The sequence below is a fragment of the Heloderma suspectum genome, chromosome 5 (assembly GCF_057233095.1).
Source record: "Heloderma suspectum isolate Gila_16-S chromosome 5, 16-S_ref, whole genome shotgun sequence".
In the NCBI taxonomy this organism is placed as follows: domain Eukaryota; kingdom Metazoa; phylum Chordata; class Lepidosauria; order Squamata; family Helodermatidae; genus Heloderma; species Heloderma suspectum.
The window spans coordinates 85023932-85047014 of NC_139462.1; the positions used below are offsets into that span (position 1 = coordinate 85023932).

The 23083-nt window shown below is 41.9% G+C and overlaps 1 protein-coding gene across 2 annotated transcripts in view; it reads left to right on the forward strand.

Annotated features, from left to right (window-relative positions):
- Positions 1-6672: 6672 nt before the first annotated feature.
- Positions 6673-23083, forward strand: part of TENM3 (teneurin transmembrane protein 3) — a 445596-nt gene continuing 429185 nt past the window's right edge. For both annotated transcript variants that reach the window (XM_084856497.1, XM_084856499.1), the window contains exon 1: positions 6673-6904. In XM_084856497.1, coding sequence (XP_084712623.1) covers positions 6673-6904 — 232 coding nt within the window. The remainder of the gene's footprint in view (positions 6905-23083) is intronic.

Below are 23083 nucleotides of genomic sequence, written 5' to 3' on the forward strand. Positions count from 1 at the left end.
TTAGAGTGTGTGTGTGTCCAGCTCCAGGGATGAGGTGGAGTTAGTACTCTGCCAAAATCTGTCCTCCAATTTCCTGCCCTCCAATTTTTTCCCTCGTGAACGAGGCTTCCATTGTTCTGTCTTATTCAGGATGTTTTATATGTGTTTTTGAGCCTATTTAATCACATCTAACCTCCCAGGCTATCGGCACATCCTGATCTGAAAAAGCCCTATAGCAGGAATTAACTTATGGTGCTTTAAACTGGGCTTTAATTGAAGTGTAGGAAGCTGAAGAGGCTAAAGGCAGCCATAGAAATGATTGCACAATGAAAAACAGGACACTTGTGCTCACTCCTCGGTCACCTCCGAAGTAAGATAAGCCCAAGAAACCCAACCCAACCCTTGAGAATTTCTCCGAAATTTCTTCACCATTTAATTTATTTTCAAAAGCAATTTCTCTTCTGTCAAATTGAATGCGAATGGTCGAAAAAAATGTGGGAGGAATTTTCGGCACAGCACTAAGATCGACAGACAGACAGATGAAAAAGCACCCAGACCCCAATCCCAGCCCAATGAGGTCTAAGTATGAGATGGAAAAGGCGGAGGGAGGCAATGGAATGGAGTGCAATGGCTGGAATACACAGGGGGGACTTCACAGTGCAACATATTGTGGCAGGTCTGACTTGTTTGTGTTATTCTGTTTTTTAAAGCTATCTAAGCTAGTGGCCATCACCATATCTTATAGCAGAGAATACTGTAAGTTAATTAGTTACACACTGTTTTTAAATAGGTCTGGTCCTTCCAGGCGGAGCAGTCTTGGAAGGTCATGCTGGGGAACTTTGTTTCATCCCATGGCCTGTGGGGTGCTGCAAGGTTCCATCCTGTCCCGTCCCCCCCATGTTTTTTAACATCTACATCAAACTGCTAGGGGAAGTCATCAGGAGGTTTGGGGTGACATGTCATCAGTATGTGGATGATACTCCACTGTACTTCTCATTTCCATCTACACATCCCAGGAAGGCTGTTGAACTCATGAACCAGTGTCTGGAGGCTGTTTTGGGGTAGATGAGGCTAAACCAGCTGAAACTTAATCCAGACAAGATGGAGGTACTGTGGGTTTGTGAGACCAGCTACTCTGGATGGAGGGTTACAACTGGTGTTAAGTGGGGTTGCACTCCCCCTAAAATACCAAGTACATCGTAGTCTGGGAGGCCACCTGGACTCTGTGCTAATTGGGGAAGCCCAGGTCACTGCGGTGCCCAGAAGTGTGTTTACCAGTTTAGGGCTGCAGCTGGCTTACCAGCCTATCTGGAGATGACAGACCTTGCCTCAGTTATCCATGCAGTAGTGACGTCCAGGCTGGTCTGCTGTAATGCACTGTATGTGGGGCTGCCTTTGAAAATAGTCCAGAAACTTCAAGTGGTGAAGAATGCAGCCATCTGAGTGTTGGAGGAGATGAGGCGATTAGATCATATAAAGCCTAACTGGTTACCAGTTTGTTTCCAAGCCTAATTTAAAATGCCGGTTTTGACCTTGAAAGCCTTAAATGGGTTGAGACCAAATTACTTGAAGGACTACCTTCACCCATATCAGCCTGCCTGCACTTTAAGATCAGCAAGAGAGGCCCTTATCATTTGCCCACCTGTGAGGGTAGTTAGGTGGGTGACTAAATGAGAGAGAGGGAGGGCCTTTTCTGCAATGGCCCCACACCTCTGGAATAAGTTGCATGCGGGGGGGGGGTCCACCAGGCCCCATCATTGTTGGCTTTTAAGAAGGCCCTGAAAACTTACTGTTTTACTCTGGCCTTCCTCTGATTATATTTTATCAGACTGGGTTGTAGCTCTAGTTGTCTGTTGTAAGGTTTATTTTATGCTGGTGTTTGCTTCTTTTTTTTTTTTCTTGCAAAATTTCGGCTTAAATTGAAGAACGTCGGGAAAACCACTAAACCGTTCAGGTATGACCTAAATCATATCCCTGATGAATATACAGTGGAGGTGAGGAATAGATTTCAGGGATTAGACCTGATAGACAGAGTGCCTGAGGAACTATGGACGGAGGTCCATAACATTGTTCAGGAGGCAGCAACGAAATCCATCCCAAAGAAAAAGAAATGCAAGAAAGCAAAGTGGCTGTCTGATGAGGCTTTACAAGTAGCTCACGAAAGAAGGGAAGCGAAAAGCAAGGGAGAAAGGGGAAGATATACCCAACTGAATGCAGAGTTCCAGAGAATAGCAAGGAGAGACAAGAAGGCCTTCTTAAATGAACAATGCAAAGAAATCGAGGAAAACAACAGAATGGGAAAGACTAGAGATCTCTTCAAGAAAATTGGAGAGCTCAAGGGAACGTTTTGTGCAAAGACGGGCATGACAAAGGACAAAGAAGGCAGGGACCTAACAGAAGCAGATGAGATTAAGAAGAGGTGGCAAGAATACACAGAAGAACTATACAGGAAAGATCTGAATGTCCCTGATAGCCATGATAGTGTGGTCACTGAACTTGAGCCGGACATCCTAGAGAGTGAAGTCAAGTGGGCCTTAGGAAGCATTAGTAACAACAAAGCTAGCGGAGATGACAGTATTCCAGCCGAGCTATTTAAAATCCTAAAAGATGATGCTGTTAAAGTGCTGCATTCAATATGCCAACAAATCTGGAACACTCAACAGTGGCCACAAGACTGGAAAAGGTCAGTTTACATTCCAATTCCAAAGAAGGGCAACGCCAAAGAGTGTTCAAACTACCGTACAATTGCGCTCATTTCACATGCCAGCAAGGTGATGCTCAAAATCCTACAAGCTAGGCTTCAGCAGTATGCGAACCGAGAACTACCGGAAGTACAAGCTGGGTTTCGAAGAGGCAGAGGAACTAGAGATCAAATTGCCAACATTCGCTGCATCATGGAGAAAGCAAGAGAATTCCAGAAAAACGTCTATTTCTGCTTCATTGACTACGCTAAAGCCTTTGATTGTGTGGATCACAACAAACTGTGGCAAATTCTTAAAGTGATGGGAGTACCAGACCACCTTACCTGTCTCCTGAGAAACCTGTATGAGGGTCAAGAAGCAACAGTAAGAACCAGACATGGAACAACCGATTGGTTCAAAATTGGGAAAGGAGTACGACAAGGCTGCATATTGTCACCCTGCTTATTTAACTTATATGCAGAGTACATCATGAGAAATGCCGGGTTGGATGAATCAGAGGTCGGAATTAAGATTGCTGGGAGAATTATCAGCAACCTCCGATATGCAGACGATACCACCCTAATGGCAGAAAGCGAAGAGGATGTAAAGAGCCTCTTGTTGAGGGTGAAAGAGGAGAGTGCAAAAGCTGGTTTGAAACTCAACATTAAAAAAACGAAGATCATGGCATCTGGCCCCATCACTTCCTGGCATATAGAAGGGGAAGAAATGGAAGCAGTGACAGATTTTACTTTCTTGAGCTCCAAGATCACCGCAGACGGTGACTGTAGCCATGAAATTAAAAGACGCTTGCTCCTTGGGAGGAAAGCTATGGCCAACCTAGACAGCATAGTAAGAAGCAGAGACATCACCTTGCCGACAAAGGTCCGTCTAATCAAAGCTATGGTTTTCCCAGTAGTAATGTATGGCTGTGAGAGCTGGACTATAAGGAAGGCTGAGCGCCGAAGAATTGATGCTTTCGAACTGTGGTGCTGGAGAAGACTCTTACGAGTCCCCTGGACTGCAAGGAGGTCAAATCAGTCCATCCTAAAGGAAATCAACCCTGAGTGCTCATTGGAAGGACAGATAATGAAGCTGAAGCTCCAATATTTTGGCCACCTAACGCGAAGAGAAAACTCCCTGGAAAAGACCCTGATGCTGGGAAAGACTGAAGGCAAAAGGAGAAGGGGACGGTAGAGGATGAGATGGCTAGATAGCATCACGGATGCAATGAATATGGACTTGAGCACGCTCTGGGAGAGAGCGCAGGACAGGAAGGCCTGGAGTGCTATGGTCCATGGGGTCACGAAGAGTCGGACATGACTGAACGACTGAACAATAACAACAATTGCTTTTTTTATTGTTTGCTGCCATTTCCATTTTTTACTGTGTTTTTACTACTGTATCTGTTTTTATTATGTGTTTTGTTGTTGTACTCTGCCTTGGGAAGGCTCCTACCCTGAAAGGCAGCCAATAAATATTTTAAATAAATAAATAAATTGTGAGAAAAACTTACTGTTAGTCCTGAACTTACTGAATTCTAGTATTCTGAGAGTGGGTGGGAAATTCCCTCTATCCATACAATTCATATTTTTGATTTTCCTAAAACCCCAATCCAAACATTTTTACTTAGGCACAAAAGCGTAAGAAGGTTGTGATGCTCATCTGGAGTTTTGTGCAGCAGGGCATTCTGTTCTGTTTAATGGCAGGGCACTTGTGTACTGTATCAGTGCTGTTACACACAATAAGCTTTTCCCAATTTTGAAGTGCTCACTTAACACATAGGATCAACCTGACCAATTGTTCAACTGATATAAAATCTGTTCAGTGTTTATTTTATTTATTATTTCTTATCAAATTTATATACTAGGGATGCTAGAGAAATTCCAGACCGACTAAAATGAGCTCAGATTTCTAAGAATCCAGCCTGTCGCATCTGCTGTGGCGCGACCCCCTCAGGTGTGTTAGATAAAAAGGGGAGGTCATAAGTAGCTAGCGTAGCTAGTGACCTGGTCACGTAGGCATGACACGTGACAGATGAGTCAGCTTAAACAGAGCAGGCGAAGAAACAAAGAACAATAGGTCAGTTTATACTGAGAGCAGGCAAAGAAACAAAGAACAATGGGTCAGTTTATACTGAGAGCATGCGCAGAGACAAGAACTGATGCAGAAGTATTGAGCTGTTAGGGGTGGGTATAAAAAGATTAGGCGCGCCATGTTCTGGGTCCAGACTGCTCTGCACCCGTTTTGCAAAACGATCAATAAAACTTTGTTGGCTCCACTGTCGCCTGCCTGGCCTCTCATTTGACCAGAAGCAAGAATTTTTTCTAACAGGTGGACTCCGTGGACTTTTGGGTTGTTTTTTTACTTTCTGGACATTTACGCATATTTATTCATAGGAAAATACACATGTCTCTGCTGAGGAAAAGTTGAATGGAATAGGGGACACTACGCTAAATGTTACATACTAAAGTAAATTATGTAAATTGTTATGAAACCTCTTACATAATTATTTGCATATTTTTCCGCATTACGAAAAAAATGCATCTGTCTGTGAGCGGATGATGGAACAAAAGGCGCCTGACAATCTGAAACACAGATAGAGCGGATTTTACACAGTCCATACATCCCTATTATATACTGCTTTCCACAGAGGCATCACAGCAGTGAACATAAAATACAACGGCATCAAAACAACAATAAATATAACAATGAACACAACACAATAAAAAATTAGGAGTAAAACCTCACACTCTACTGTGTCCTACAAACCATAACTGGTAACACTCCAGGGAAAGCATATGTGATGCGTTTTAAGAAGACCTTTAAACATCAGAATTGTGTGGTCCTGTCTAATGCCAATTAGTAAAGCGTTCCAGAGGGTGGGTGCTACAACACTGAATGGTCTACTGCAAGTGCTCCTGAGGCAAACCTGAGGAACTTCTGGCACCCTCAGAAATGCTCCCTCTGATGATCACAGATATCGGGCAGAGCTGTAAGGGGTGAGGCGTTTTCTAAGATAACCTGGTCCCAAGGTATTTAGGGGTTTATATGTTAACAACTCCTTAAACTTGGCCTGGTAGCTTACTGGCAGCTAGTGCAGTTCTTTTGGGTGGGAAAAGAACAGCATGTCAGCTGTTTCCTTCTCTGGAAATGCATTTGCTTGGTTTTTGAGCAAGACTCCTTAGTGACATTTTTATTCACTGAACATGAAGTACACCAACAACTGATCTTGTGCAATTTCTCCTCATATATGTGATTGTTGATGCCAGGGAGTCAAATTGAATCTGAACCAAAATCTAGAGTGAACCTCTGTTTTTTCCTGAACTGGAACCGAACCTGAACTATTATCTGAAAGTCTTTGTTGAAACTGAACCAGAAAAGAGCAAGCATCTATCAAACAGTACAATGTGAACATATATGTAAATGTAAAATAAAGTAGAAATATGTTTTGAATAGGGATCTGTGAATCCAAAGTTCGGGCAGGAAAACAGGAAATAAAACTTTCTCCTGTAAATCAGAACTGAACTGGTTGATTACGTGTGCTGAACCAGTTACCCTTCTTTTATTGGCCTGATCCAGAACCAAACCAGTATAACTTCAGTTACAGATGAATCTGAACTGGAACTGTACTCAAAGATTTAATGGTTTGACTCCCTGGTGAAATGAATAGAGCATACCACCAATTTATGGTAGATTGCATCCTTAGTGGTAAATATTTTACTTCTCTTCCTTGGCAGAGATTTCTCATCTAATCTACCAGTCATACTGCCAAATAATTACCCTATTTTGGTCTCTTTCAAATACAGTCCAATTGTAGTTGAAAGTAAGCTTTATGTTGTTTGACTAGGGCTTTTACCCTTAGTAATTACGTAACTGCCAATGCATATATGGTATTATATAAATATGTACATAAATTATATATAATCTATTTAATTCTCTTACAGGTGAAAAATTGAATGTAGAGCAGAATTTCAAGTGATCTGGTCTGATGCGCATACAGAAGGAATGAAGCATGGATGTGAAAGAACGTAGACCGTATTGCTCCCTGACAAAGAGCAGAAGAGACAAGGAACGGCGTTACACAAATTCTTCAGCAGAAAATGAGGAATGCAGAGTGCCTACACAGAAGTCCTACAGCTCAAGTGAAACCTTGAAAGCTTTTGATCATGATTCCTCCAGATTACTGTATGGAAACCGGGTAAAAGATTTGGTCCACAGAGAATCAGATGAGTATAGCAGACAAGGTAAGCATAATGTTCTAATACAAATAGTATAAGTATTTTTTACAAATATACAGTACTTTGGGAGATCAATGCCTTCATGTCATTCTTATAAATGATTCAGGAATGGTTGAAATTTCTATCATACTACTACCATAGTGGTTTCACACTTTAAAAGTGGGAGAGGTCTCTAAACATGGTCATTCCTGGTTTAAAAAATAACCTGATACAATCTCTAAGATTTGCTGAGAATGTCCTCTTTCCTATTCATGTGCCAAGTCAATACAAAGGCATTTCAAGTGGCACTTTTGGGAACATTTCCACAATGCTTATTTCTGGGGTCAGATATACCCCAGAAATGCAATGCATCCAGTCCCTGAAAGCCACATATAACAGGGGCTTCAACCCTGATCCTTTGCCAGCTGACACAGCTGGTAAGACAACTGCGGAACTATTTTGGCTTCCCATATTGTTGTGGAGTTGTTGCAAAGAAACAACATTACTGTACTTCCCAGGGCATTTTTGCCACTTCCATTGTGAGCTGCAGTGCCCTTACAGAAACGTCGACAGGCTGTACAGACAAACTCTACATGACTGCTTCTCTACTATGGAGTGTCTTTCCCCAGGAGACTTGCCAACACTTAAACATTGAAGTCTTTGGTTCAGGGCCTGCCATAAATCAAAATGGCTAAACAAATGTATTGTAATCGCACTGTACTTGCCTCAGGCTCGTAAAAAGCCACTCAACTGTAAGAAGTAGGGTGGGCAGATGCAAAAGAGGATAGCGCTTCTCTTTTTCCTCTCCTGCCCCTTTTAACTCCTGCCCCTTTAACAGTTACGTAAAAGAGGCAATACCAGCAGGTTTGGCTTGCCTGACAAGTGAACAAAATTCCTTCTTCTACACAACTATTAAAAGTGCAGGAGACCTGTCCTCTTTTCCATCTGGCCACTCTAGTAAGGAGTAAGAATAAATTCACACAACCAAGCAGGGAAGCTTTTTTTGTAAGCTTTTGGAAGTATCTTAAGATGTGGGAGGGGTAGGATGCATTCTGAAGTAAAAACAAATCAATAGGCTGGAAAACAGTGGGTAGTTCTTTTCCTTCAGGAGACCAATGGCTTAGAAGTTACTTACATTGGTATCTATGGACAGGCTGGCTAGTAAATCTTTTAATGGGCCAGTCAGTTATGAACACATTGGAAAAGCTGCCTTAACGGACTTCCCTTTACCTGTGTGACTGCTTGTTCTAAGTCTACTTGATATGATTTATTTTATTGTATAACCACAGGCATGGCTATATGGTTCATTTGTGACCACTTTATAGTGCTTTGTCATTATAAAGCATAAAAATACTATTCCTATGTGATGGATTGGATCACACATACTTATTTTTCTAAGTTCCTACCTTCCTATCTGACAGCCCCCACCCCTGGACCAGAACTTATAAAAACCACTGGTAGACTGCCCATCAGGCCTCTAGAGAGTTTCTGTTTATGAAACAAAACCTCATGGACCCAGAAGTAAGATGGGTAGGTTTGAACATCGTCAAGACAACAGTATACAGTTAAATAGTAAATATGTGTTTATTATAAAGGAAATTAGAATTTACATCAAAGTATGAAGAAGAAATTGAAAAAAATTACTCGATTTTACTCTATTTTAATTATTCTGTTGTGAGCTGCTTGGAGGGCCCCTTTTATCGCCAAAAGCAGCATATAAATGTTTAAATAAATAAATAATAACATTGGCAAAAACACACACACACAAAAGCTAGAAATATAAAAGCTTTCTTTAAGAAGCTTTTTTTCACTACCTGACATGGTGTTTTGGCTGGGTAGGGCCACAAACATAATTTTCCAAAATTCTTTTTGCTACTTGTTAGCTTGGTTCTGAGTAGCCCCAAGAAGCCATGATATTCTGGTCAGTGTCAGTAACGAACTGGCTGCCCTCTCAAAGATCAGTTCAACTGAGCTCAGGATCTGCTAAGAGAGACTGAGGGAACAATGCTATGGCCACTAACAGTGGCTAGACGGCCATACGATATGCCGTTTCCCGCTCTCTGAGGTCAGTTCCTGGAAAACCAACCTTCCCGCAATTCCACGCTGCCTTGGAGACAGTGCGGAACAGCCCCGTCTTCCATGCTCTCAAGAGGAGCACGGAGGAGCCGAAAAGGGGCATGGCTGGGGGCGTTCCGGGGTGGGTAGAGCGTAGAGGCATATATGACACATCCAATGTATCGTACAGCAGCCTCCTTCCCCACTCCATGCTCCTGCGGCTAGACAGCCGCAATCAGCTGTCTAGCTAAAAAAGCAGGGCAGGGGAAGCTCAGAGGGCACGATCCCCTCCGTGCTTCTCCTGCCCTGCTTAGGATAGGCGGTCGCCTCCCAGTTCGGAGGCTGCCGCCTATCTCGATAGGATTGCGCCCTTAGTGTGCAATCCTATGCATGTTTAGGAGAGAGAAAAAATCCTACAACTCCCAGCATGCCCCAGCCAGAAATGCTGGGAGTTGTAGGACTTTTCTCTGTCTAAACATGCATAGGATTGAGCCTTTACAGTGCCTCCAGACAAAGGACACCTAGTGCTACAAATCAGTAGGCATTGTACACCTATTCTATCTCTTCCTCTTAATGGATTTTTTGTGGAAAGAAGAAACATGGAAGAAGCCTGGGAAACCACAGGAGGGTTACAAATGGAAGATGACCTCCTATTTAAAAAAAATGTGTTTGTGGCAGGGTGATTACAGGATACAAGCTTCTTCTGGAAGTACCCTTATTTGTATGTCCTTTGACTGATATGGAGCCAATCTGCATGAGCATTTCATTCCAATACTCTAACATCTGGCTCATGCATGGGACAAACAACGCACACCCTAACCTGTTGTGCTGACACTATTTGGCCCTCAATATTCTGATGTTTCCCAAAATACTTTTATGACAACTTTTCTGGTGCTTGTGGTTCCTGTGTGCTTCAAAAGCGTGTGTTCCAATCTAGCAGTATTATAATTGTTAATGGTAGTAAAGGCTTTAAAGCTGTAGAACCCATTTTGTAACATTTTCCCGCACATTCTTTTATCCTCCCATAGCTTTCTCCTCCATATTTTGTTCCCTGCTCTTTCATCTTACTAATTTTTTTGTGGTTAGCAGGCAGGAAACCTCACCACCACCAAAACCTGTACCATGACCTGCCCACATTCTCTCCCCTCCCCATCTTTTTCTTGCTCTGTGATTTTTGTTGTGTCTATTTTTGATGGTGCACCTATGGAGCTGTGCAGCTGTAATAACCATGCTATTTATTTTTAAACCTCCATTCCTATGCAGCATCGAAGATGCGCATGCAGTTAGTAGACTCAAAAAGTGCAAACTGAAATAGTAGCATCCCCTCCCAATTTTCCTGCAGTTGCAGCACTATGCTGAGACTTCTGCCATTTGTGTGTGCTGTAAACACAAACGATAAAATACACATGACTTTTCAAACTCCGCCTACTTCTCCCACAATTACAGCACTATGCATTTGTGTGTTGCACTCAGCCATGTTATAAACCCAGTGGATACTGTACCGTATTCATTAATATGTGACCCCAGAGCAGCAATTGCCTTTTGAACAAATACCAGCACAGTGGTGCCTCACACACAAAAAGGACTGTATTATAGTTCCTACCATGGAAAACTTATCCAGTCAGGAGCAGTTGAAAGGGCTTTTTAGCTAGTGAAAAAGAACTAAAAAAAACTTTCTATACTCTTATTTCAATGCCTATGTACTAAACTAGGAGTGTGAAAAGTAGGATCAAGTGTGTGTTCTCTGAAAAAATATTGGTTCTCTCGCCCCCCACCCACAGCTTGGCTTAGGACTGCCATGCAGAGTGCATGGTCCATGCTGGTTTGAAAGTCACAGTTGCTTTCAGTAGAGAAAAAAAGAGGTGGGTGACCAGCATGGTATGCAGTCTCATACTGCAATTTTCTATATGGTTCTTTGTGAACAAGTCCTGCGGACATAAATGGCATTATGTCACTGACCACGCATACCAAAGCAACCTTAGTAACAACTGACGGTGCGGGATTGCAGTGACTTGGAAGCATATTCTCCCTCTTTCAGGATTTTCATCTAGACACTAATTTGTTGACATATGGTTGAAATAGTGAGTGGTATTGCACCTATAAAGCAATGCCTGCCTAGACTATTGAAAGGCACAGGGCATTAGCTTGAGAGGGAAATTACGTAAGACTTGAAATTGCCATTCTTCAGAATATCCCTGTCCTTTAAATAAAAGATTTAAGGCTCTAATTAGGATTGATATGACATTACCTCAGGGTACATTCAGATTCATCCATTGTGACTTGGATCTATCTCTAATACTGTGCTGTTCAGTTGAGAAAGCATATAAGCATGGCAAGTCCCAGTAAATTACCACCGTTCCCCTGGATTGTCTCCAGCTATTCCAGATTATTTGCTGGTCAGCCATAGGCAATTTGTTCAGAACAGAGCAGAATGTCAGAAATGAGAAAGGAGTTGCAACCAATACTTTATTATAAGAAGCGTAAGAGAATTGGGATTGTATAGTCCAGTTCTCCTATTCAAAATAAAATAAATATTAGATGTAATTGACTTGAATCATTATTGGTTCATTAATTTTACTCTAAAATGGTTAATATATATATTTATTTAGAGAATGTATGAGCTGCCCCTCAATATAAAGTCTCACAGTGGCATACGGCTAAAATAATACAACAATATAAAATACAGAAATAGCATTGTCACTGTTCAATACACCAGCCAAACAATAAAACAACAGTCAAAAGCAAATATTCAATATGCTGGAATGCCTGGGCAATTTTTTTAAATGAATTTGCTGGCATCATAAAGTCTTCAGAATGGGTGCCAGGTAAGCTCCACTGAGGAGGGTATTCCAAATTAGAGTCACCATAGCTGTGAATGCCCTTTCTCCAGGCACCATCTGCCAACCCCAGATTGTTAAGGGATTCAGAGGGATTCCAATGAAGGATGTAAAGTTCAGACTCATGAGGTAAAGGGGGTTCTTCATATAGTTAATTTTATTTATATACCATTGCACAATGGCAGTAAATATTAAACACCAAAATACAGAATTGTATTTTAATAGCAATTCATTACAAAACATATCAAATTCAAACAGCCAATGATGACAATGCAGTAAACATTTCATAGTGGTAATTATATATTACAAGGAAATAATACAATCATCCTTAATACATATCAAATATAAAACGAAAATAAAAATGACAGTAAAAAACAGCTAACCCAATCCTTGCTGCTATTTTAGCTGCACTTGAAGGGGCCATAGCAGCTAAGTTTAAATAAATTTGGAATCTTTGATGCAAGGTCTTTTTCTTAGGCTAGATGATTCACAGCTGGCTCCCTCATCTCTCCTACAAGGAGGCACTTGTAGCATCAAAGGGAAAATGCTGTGGAGTGGCAATGGTGTTAAATCCTCTTTCTCAGCCTTCCGGGTGTTCTGGCTGAAAGCACTGGTCTTCCTGAACTATCAGCCAGAATATATAGCTAGGCCCCAAGCCATTTAAGACTAATGACCTGTACTGTACTTTGAATTGTGCCTGGAAACAGACTGGAAAGCAGCATAGTTCTTTAAGAGCTGGTGAAGAGATGACATCTATATCTGGGCACAATAACCCAGCAGCTGCTTTTTGTACTGAGAACTCTTCAAAGGCGGTGCCATATACAATGCATTACAGTAGTCTAGGCTAGATAATAACAGGGTATGGATAACTGCACCCAAACTATGACCAGGTTTGCACATAATGGATGAAAACTGTGAGTTAATTAACCTATGATTAGTTCTTAGGTTAACTTTTAGTTGTTTAACCCATGAATAACCCATAGTGTCCAGGTTCGCATGTCATGAAGCAACTTACAATTGGGCTGATTGGAGGTTGCACATTCAAATCAGAATTAATTAATTCATGATTTGCCACCACTACGTGCAAACAGGGTCAACCTCTGTTCAGGAGAGGTTTCATCTGGCACACCATGCTGCACGCTGTGGATGCTGCTTGGGCCTCAGTGACAACACTGGATCTGTCAATATCCCTAGACTGTGAACTTGATCTTTGCAGGGGAGTGCAACCCATCTTGAACTGGCTGAACACCACTTCTCTGTTCAGCTGAACCATGTACCAACTATAAAAAGGTAAAGGTAAAGGTGTCCCCAACCAGTCGTGTCCGACTCTAGGGTGCAGTGCTCATCCCCGTTTCTAAGCCAAAGAGCCAGCGCTGTCCGAAGACGCTTCCGTGGTCATGTGGCCGGCATGACTGAACACCAAGGTGCACGGAACGCTGTTACCTTTCCCGCCGAGGCGGTACCTATTTATCTACTTGCAATTTCTTGCTTTCGAACTGCTAGGTTGGCAGGAGCTGGGACTGAAAACGGGAGCTCACTCCGTCACGCGGCACTCAGGTCCTGCCAACCTTCCGGTCTGCAGTTCAGCGTCTTAACCACTAAGCCACCGCAGCCCCTTATGTACCAACTATACCTTTGTCTTATTTTGACAGAGTGTCAATGTATTGGCCCCATCCAGTCCGTTACTGATCTCAAACACTGATTCAAAATCTGAATCAAAGGAAACTTTCTATATAGTGTAGAGTGCTGTTTGGAAAAAGTTAACAATAGCTCTGCTGCAACTATAGATTTTGCTCTGGCATTTTTCTTAATCAGATTTGGCGCATTGGACTACTGAAATGTATTTAATCATTTGTACTAAAAATACCTAATGGGGTTATTGGTGCAGTATGGTAGAATGTACTATTTGGTTTTAATTTCATTGTGCTCTTCACAAAAGTGCAGTATTCCTTTAGCTATTAGGCAGCCAGTATACATGGGATTTTGGCAGCTGAAGGACTGAAATGCCAGTTCCTGGGATGTTTTCTGTATTGACATATCGGGCTATCTGGTTTGCTGGTTGGTCTTTTAAAAGTGTTTGGTATGGCCTATTGGCTTCTTCTGATGCTTGCTGTTTTAGCAGCTGTGATTACTACCTACAGGTTTGATAAAGTTCAGATTACCCTTGGCTTATTATGCATTCTTGGATAATGACTCATTGTGAATTCAAGAGAGTTTGCTTCATATTGTCTGGTATTTATTTTGCCCAAGGTCATGGCACACATTTGAATGAAAATAAAAGTATAAACCATATTAACTTATTCAGAAAAAATGCATTTGGTATATTGTAAAAAGCAAATATAGTATGCTGAAAGTTTAAGGAGTAAATTTAGTAGTTAATTGTTACATTAATATAAAACCTATAAATCAAATTCGACATAATGTGATATAAATTAGAAAACAAGTTAGTATCCAGGGTGCTATAGCACTTTGTGTCCAGATAAAATAAGAGATGGAACAAGCAACTCTGATTAACTATTGTCATTTAGAATCTCCCTTAAAGGTCTGATTGTGGATCGAGATTTGGCACTATGAAATCATTTCCTGAAATTTTGTTGGTTCAAGATCTTATAATTTTGTAGCGTGTACTATTGTTTAAAAAGTATTACAGAACAAGCATTTGATAGTGTTCATGCAAAGGAAATGCAGTTATGTTCTACTAGTAAAGCATGTGACTACAATGACTTTGATATCAAGGATAAATTCTGCAAAGCAACTTGCATTTATGCAGATTTATTTTGCATATAAATTCTGATACCAATATTTGGATTTCCATAGATGTTACACTAAGGTTACAGTAAGCCCAGGGTGGCTGATGGCAAATGTAGTGTCAGCTGATTTATGTGAAAACAAACCCTTCATCATCTACTGTCATTGCCGCATTCAACATATCCTGCTACAAAAAAGGGAAACTTAAAAAAAAAAATACTGGACTGCAAGACTCTCACTTTTCAGGACTGCAGAAACCTAAAACATTAATCAGGACTTCAGTGTTTAATTAATGTGATCCAAAGTTTATTACTTTTTAAATATTAGCTATGCAATATGATTCATTCAGAGAACAAAATGATTAATCTTATTCAGCTGCTATAAATGTCAGCTGCAACATGAAAAGATTTAAATGGTCATGGTTTTCTTTCTTTTAAACTTTAAATGCCTGTATTTAAACACACCAGTTAAACAAATCTGTCTTATCGTTTCTTGCATACAAAATCTTGCTCTGCCCCCACCTTTTAAATTGCCTGACTAATGATTTACAGCCTGATCTTAACCACTTTACTTGAAAGTAAAACTTGTTGATTTCAAGAAAACTGACTTCCACATAAAAGCATTTATGTTTGCAGATTTATTTATTTTTTTACTTTTAAGTCTGGAGAGTTGGCAATAAATAGCAAAAATAAATACAAAGTTGGAAAATAAAACAGTCCCTTTCTGGTTTAATTCACAGCCACAAAATGCCAGAAAAAACAGACGGGCCTTAATTTGTGAAGATACTCAGATGTACTGACGAGCATGTCTTCTGAGCAAGTTCCATAGTTGTGGGGCAGTCACCAATAATTTCTATCTGTTGATGATATTTTAAAGAGAGCGGTCTTGTTGAATGTTAATGGTTGTAATAGGGTCAGAAGATACTCTGAGGTGTGAATGCCATTTGGCACTTCTATTTTTGCTTGGAAGAGAGTGCAGAACTGTTTAAAAGGGTTTCCAAAATGGAAGAAAATATGCTAAAATTATTTAGTGCTTGACTGCTTATCATCTTCAAAAAACCTAAATAATCCTAAGTACATCCATATGAGGTAGGCAAAAATATTATTAAAAGTAGTAATATTTTGGGTTTTATTTTTGAGAGAAAATTTACAGAAGGCTTATGTTGCTAAACCTACAAGAGAACTGCAGGCATTTAAAGAAGTGGTATATCAGTTAGAGCAACATTAGCAGAAAACTCAGAACAAATCTAATCGAATACAGGTTAGAACTCATTTGAAAGCCTACTCTGTGGTAATGAGAGCAGCCAAGAAATTGTATTTCTCTTCCACCATTGTGTCTGCACAGAGTCTCCCAATGGAGCTTTTTCAGGTGGTCAAAAGCCTACTATGCTCTGGCCCACAAGAAGAAGAGGTGGACCACTTGCTAGCCTGTTGTAGCTAATTTGCATGAGACTTTGCAGATACAATCGATCATATCCTTGCTGGCTTGGATGCCATAGCTGATAGAGGTTCAGCGGATGTAACTTTGACTCTTGCTTGTCCAGTTACAATGGATAATACTTCTCAATTTGTATAGCCAGAGGATGTGAACAGGATCCCTGGAGAGGTGAAGCCTATCACTTGTGTGCTGGACCTTTGTCCATCCTGGCTTATAACAGCAGTTGAGAGTGAGGTCTGAGAGGGTAAGGGTAGTGGTGAATGCCACTTTATGGCAAGGTGTGATTCCATCTTGCCTAAAGTAGGCAGTGGTAAGACCTTTGTTTAAAAAAACAACAACACAACCCTCTCTGAACCTTACTGTATTGGATAATTTCTGGCCAGTCTCCAATATTCCATTCTTGGCTTCTCAGCTCCAGAGATTTCTAGATCCATTTCAGTCTGGCTTCAGGCCTGGTTATAGGACAGAGACTGCTTTGATTGCCTTGGTGAATGATCTATCCCAGGAACTAGACAGGGGCAGTGAGTCCCTGTTGGTTCTGATGGACCACTTGGTGGCTTTTAATAGCATCGACCATGGTATCCTTCAGAGGTGTCTGTCTGAGATGGGACTGGGAGGTACTGCTATACAGTGGCTCCAGCCTTTCTTGGAGGGGCAATTTCAGAAGGTACTGCTGGGGGATTCCTGTTTGAAGCCATGGCTTGTGGTGTCCCTCAAAGTTCCATCTTATCTCCCATGCTATTTAACACAGACAGGAAACCACTGGGAGAGATTGTCCAAAGTCTGGGGTTTGGTGATACATCCAGTATGATGATGACACCCAACTCTGTCTTTCCTTTCCATCTAAATCCAGGGAATATTTCTAGTTCTAAATCAGTTTGTGTCAGTAATGGATTGGATGAGGACAAACAAATTGAAGCTTAATCTAGGTAAGTCAGAGGTTCTCCTGATTAGGTGAAAGGCAGATCAGGAAATAGGGACTAAGCCTGTGCTGGATCGGGTTACAGCTCCTTGAAGACTCAGGCTCATAGTTTGGGTGTACTCCTGGACTCAGCCCTGAACTTGGATACCCAGGTTTCAGCAGTGGACAGGAGTACCTTTGCACAGCTGAGGCTAGTGCTCCAACTGCTCCAATTCCTAGAGAGTCTGATCTGGCCACAGTCACACATGCCTTAGTTATATCCTTTTCGGACTACTATAATGTGCTCTACAGGGGGCTGCCTTTGAAAATGGTTCATAAACGTCAGCTGGTCTAGAATGCTGTGGCCAGACTGTTGACTGTGGCTGATTATAGAGAGCATGTGACTCCCTTGTTACAACAACTTTGTTGTTGTTGTTGTTGTTGTTGTTCAGTCGTTCAGTCGTGTCCGACTCTTCGTGACCCCATGGACCATAGCACGCCAGGCCTTCCTGTCCTGCGCTCTCTCCCGGAGCGTGCTCAAGTTCATATTCATTGCATCCGTGATGCTATCTAGCCATCTCATCCTCTGCCGTCCCCTTCTCCTTTTGCCTTCAGTCTTTCCCAGCATCAGGGTCTTTTCCAGGGAGTTTTCTCTTCGCATTAGGTGGCCAAAATATTGGAGCTTCAGCTTCATTATCTGTCCTTCCAATGAGCACTCAGGGTTGATTTCCTTTAGGATGGACTGATTTGACCTCCTTGCAGTCCAGGGGACTCGTAAGAGTCTTCTCCAGCACCACAGTTCGAAAGCATCAATTCTTCGGCGCTCAGCCTTCCTTATAGTCCAGCTCTCACAGCCATACATTACTACTGGGAAAACCATAGCTTTGATTAGACGGACCTTTGTCGGCAAGGTGATGTCTCTGCTTCTTACTATGCTGTCTAGGTTTGCCATAGCTTTCCTCCCAAGGAGCAAGCGTCTTTTAATTTCATGGCTACAGTCACCATCTGCAGTGATCTTGGAGCCCAAGAAAGTAAAATCTGTCACTGCTTCCATTTCTTCCCCTTCTATATGCCAGGAAGTGATAGGGCCAGATGACATGATCTTAGTTTTTTTAATGTTGAGTTTCAAACCAGCTTTTGCACTCTCCTCTTTCACCCTCAACAAGAGGCTCTTGAGATCCTCTTCGCTTTCTGCCATTAGGGTGGTATCGTCTGCATATCGGAGGTTGTTGATAATTCTCCCGGCAATCTTAATTCCGACCTGTGATTCATCCAACCCGGCATTTCTCATGATGTACTCTGCATATAAGTTAAATAAGCAGGGTGACAATATGCAGCCTTGTCGTACTCCTTTCCCACTTTTGAACCAATCGGTTGTTCCATGTCTGGTTCTTACTGTTGCTTCTTGACCCTCGTACAGGTTTCTCAGGAGACGGGTAAGGTGGTCTGGTACTCCCATCACTTTCAGAATTTGCCACAGTTTGCTGTGATCCACACAATCAAAGGCTTTAGCGTAGTCAATGAAGCAGAAATAGACGTTTTTCTGGAATTCTCTTGCTTTCTCCATGATGCAGCGAATGTTGGCGATTTGATCTCTAGTTCCTCTGCCTCTTCTAAACCCAGCTTGTACTTCCGGTAGTTCTCGGTTTGCATACTGCTGAAGCCTAGCTTGTAGGATTTTGAGCATCACCTTGCTGGCATGTGAAATGAGCGCAATTGTGCGGTAGTTTGAACACTCTTTGGTGTTGCCCTTCTTTGGAATTGGAATGTAAACTGACCTTTTCCAGTCTTGCGGCCACTGTTGAGTGTTCCAGATTTGTTGGCATATTGAATGCAGCACTTTAACAGCATCATCTTTTAGGATTTTAATTAGCTCGGCTGGAATACTGTCATCTCCGCTAGCTTTGTTGTTACTAATGCTTCCTAAGGCCCACTTGACTTCACTCTCGAGGATGTCCGGCTCAAGTTCAGTGACCGCACTATCATGGCTATCAGGGACATTCAGATCTTTCCTGTATAGTTCTTCTGTGTATTCTTGCCACCTCTTCTTAATCTCATCTGCTTCTGTTAGGTCCCTGCCTTCTTTGTCCTTTATCATGCCCGTCTTTGCACAAAACGTTCCCTTGAGCTCTCCAATTTTCTTGAAGAGATCTCTAGTCTTTCCCATTCTGTTGTTTTCCTCGATTTCTTTGCATTGTTCACTTAAGAAGGCCTTCTTGTCTCTCCTTGCTATTCTCTGGAACTCTGCATTCAGTTGGGTATATCCCTTTCTCCCTTGCTTTTCGCTTCCCTTCTTTCGTGAGCTACTTGTAAAGCCTCATCAGACAGCCACTTTGCTTTCTTGCATTTCTTTTTCTTTGGGACGGATTTCGTTGCTGCCTCCTGAACAATGTTACGGACCTCCGTCCATAGTTCCTCAGGCACTCTGTCTATCAGGTCTAATCCCTGAAATCTATTCCTCACCTCCACTGTATATTCAGAAGGGATATGACTGAGGTCATACCTGAACGGTTTAGTGGTTTTCCCGACGTTCTTCAATTTAAGACGAAATTTTGCAAGAAGCAGCTCATGATCTGAGCCACAGTCAGCTCCAGGTCTTGTTTTTACTGACTGTATGGAGCTTCTCCATCTTTGGCTGCAAAGGACATAATCAATCTGATTTCGATATTGACCATCTGGTGACGTCCATGTGTAGAGTCGCCTCTTGTGCTGTTGGAAAAGAGTGTTTGCTATGATCAGCATGTTCTCTTGGCAAAACTCTATTAGCTTTTGTCCTGCTTCATTTTGTACACCAAGGGCATGCCTGCCTGTTATCCCGGTGATTTCTTGACTTCCTACTTTAGCATTCCAATCCCCTATGATGAAGAGGACATCTTTTTTTGGTGTTAGTTCTAGAAGGTGTTGTAAGTCTTCATAGAACCGATCAACCTCAGCTTCTTCGGCCTCAGTGGTTGGGGCATAGACTTGAATTACTGTGATGTTGAATGGTTTGCCTTGGATTCGTACTGAGATCATTCTATCATTTTTAAGATTGTACCCCAGTACTGCTTTTCCCACCCTTTTGTTGACTATGAGTGCTACTCCATTTCTTCTAAGGGATTCTTGCCCACAATAGTAGATATGATGGTCACCTGAATTAAATTCGCCCATGCCTGTCCATTTTAGTTCACTGATTCCCAAGATGTCGATGTTCAATCTTGCCATCTCATGTTTGACCACCTCCAGCTTACCTTGATTCATTGATCTGACATTCCAGGTTCCTAAACAATATTGTTCTTTACAGCATCGGATTTTCTTTTCACCGCCAGACACATCCACAGCTGAGTGTCCTTTCGGGTTTGGCCCAGCCGCTTCACTCTTTCTGGCGCTACTTGGAAATACCCTCTGCTCTTCCCCAGTAGCATATTGGACACCTTCCGACCTGAGGGGCTCATCTTCCGGCGTCATATCTTTTAGCCTTGTGATACGTTCCATGGGGTTTTCTTGGCAAGAATACTGGAGTGGGTTGCCATTTCCTTCTCCAGTGGACCACATTTTGTCAGAACCCTCTGCCATGACCTGTCCGTCTTGGGTGGCCCTGCACGGCATAGCTTATGGCTTCACTGAGTTACGCAAGCCCCTTCGCCACAACAAGGCAGTGATCCATGAAGGGGACAACAACTTTACTGGCTACCAATCTGTTTCTGGGCACAGTTCAATGAGCTGGTTATGACCTATACCTTTCACGTAGCCTTTCTTAGGACTAGAGTGCTTGAAAGACTGCCTTCTCCCGTATAAACTTGCCCAGGTTTTAAGATCTTTGGGAGAAGTCCTTTTTTCAGTACCGCCACCTTCAGAGACATGTTTGGTGTTGACATGAGAGAGGGCCTTCCCAGTGACTGCTCTAGGCTGTAGAACTCCCTGCTGAGGGAGGCTAGGTTGGCTCCCTCTCTGTTGTCATTCCAACAGCAGGCAAAGACATTTTTATTCAAACAGGTCTTTGGCATGTAAGCAGGTCTGATGGGTGCATGTTTTTATTCTGTTATTGTTGTGTTATAATTGTTCTTTTAATGTATTTGTTTTATTATTTTAATTGAGTTTTTATTTATCTGTGATTGTAAGCCACCTTGAGTGCCATTTTCTAGGTAGAAAGGCAGGATAAATAAATTTGATAGTGAACGGAGGTGGGGATCTTCACTTTCATTGGGGGGGGGTTGTGTTTTTTTTTAAAGAGCTGAGGACACAGCATTTTCAAGACTTAAGCATAAGACAAAATGTTAGTTGTGGTTTTTCAACTGATACCCTGCTAGGCAATTGGCAGACTTCCCTAACTCATTTTCTTTATTTCTAAAATTGGAGCTTTCCCTGTGATATGATGATACCCGAGCGTCTTAATCAGCTAATGTTTGTAAAGGGTTCTAAGCTTATTGTGTTGATGGTGTTACCTATATAAGTGCTAAGCATTATTATCAACATGATTACATGAGATGGTGATAGTGGACTGGCATTAAAGGTCTTTGCTTAATCTTTCCCATTTTAATGTCTTTTTTGCCAATATATTCTATATTTGGAAATGTTGTATATTTCATTATTTTCATGCTGTTGTGTTCCATCTTCGTTAGTTGTTTTCTTTTTAGAAAGTGAGGTAGTATCGGAAACTAAAGACAGAATTTCATGCATTTTCCCCACAGAGAAATTATTTTGTTTAGGATGTATATGAGAAAACTAGGTGACTTCATACTTACATGCAGACATCTCAAGGACAGAACATTCTCCGTTTGTGGGTGGGTGGGGTGGGAGAGCATTTTACTTATGTATAAAGCTCTTCGTACTGCTGTAGATAGAGCATTTTCCCTTCCAGACAATAACACGATGTGGAGGAGCATTTTTTTTCTAAATAGTTCCTGCTGTGGCAGACAGCACAGCTTTTGAGGGGCTCCAGTCCCTGCAAATAATCTTTTTCCATCTCTTCCTCTACCTAATTAACAGGGGGAAATTATTGGAAAATAAGGGTACAGTGAATGACCACTCCCTGCCACTAGTTCTGTGAAGGGAACTTCCTCAGGAAAAGTGGAGTGGGAAAAGCACATCCCTGTGCCTGCAACTTCTCTCCCACACATGGCCTCACGCTACGTCTGGGAGACCCCTTTTACACCACAGAGTCACTGAAGGACAAGATGAAGCATGCTGAAAATGCCAACTCAGATTCTCATGCTCAGTGTTTCATACTTAGAGAGCCAATATGCAATAGAGCAGAATGTTTAGCAAAGGTGAGAAAGGGAAGGAGGAAAATGTGGCAAATGAAAGCTCCACAAGCACCATTTCAAGACCCCAAACCCTTCCAACAGTAGCAGTAGTTCCCACAATCTGGTCCACATCAGAAAGATAAAAGGACCTTTTTGTTTCCTTTAAAGAGTCTTTCCTAGAGAATATTATGTCTAAATCCACTTTAACAAAGTGGATAAGGGACTGTATTGGAAAGGTATATGCAATCTCACAGAGGATTATAGCACACTCCATTATGGAAACAGCAAACTTGGTGGCCTTTCAGGACATGCCACTATCAGTACATTTTGCAAATCCATCACTTGGTAATTAGTTGGTGCTGCAGACTATTCTGGATCAATATATCTGTTCTTTCTTACTCAAAAGTAAGTGCAGGACACCTAGTCCAGACCGGGATCCTAGTGTTGTGTGGTGGGGCGGGTGGAGGCATGGCTGCAATTTACATAGGAAAAGTCTCCATTTGCTTCAATGGAGGCCTTTTTTCTTCTGCAAATTGCAGCCCCCACCCCATGGCAGGGAGAAGGTTATAGACCCCCCTACTTTTGAGTAAGGAAAAAGAAGATTTGTATTAAAGCTATGAAGCTATGTATTAAGGTAACATGCAGTTTAGCTCTAAGTCTCCCATCTGGAATTATGTAATAGTTCCTAGACATTCCGAAGTGAGTTGTCCTTCCCACCTGCTTAAAGAAAATCAGACTTACCATGAACCTATTGCGGGTGTAAGGAGGGGGAAATAAAGAGACGGGACACAAGTAATTGGAATAAAATCTGGGCCACATTTATTGAAATTCTTTGATCTGTGAAGGGGGCACCTTCTCAAAGCCAGCGTAGCCTGGCGTAGGCTTGGGTGAAACATTCACCCCCAATTTTGGGTCGGGAGGCCTTCCCCTGTCACCTCCCCTCGTGGCACAAAACTCATAGTGGATGAGAGGAGTTGGCCTCAAAGGTAATCCCTGTCTCCCA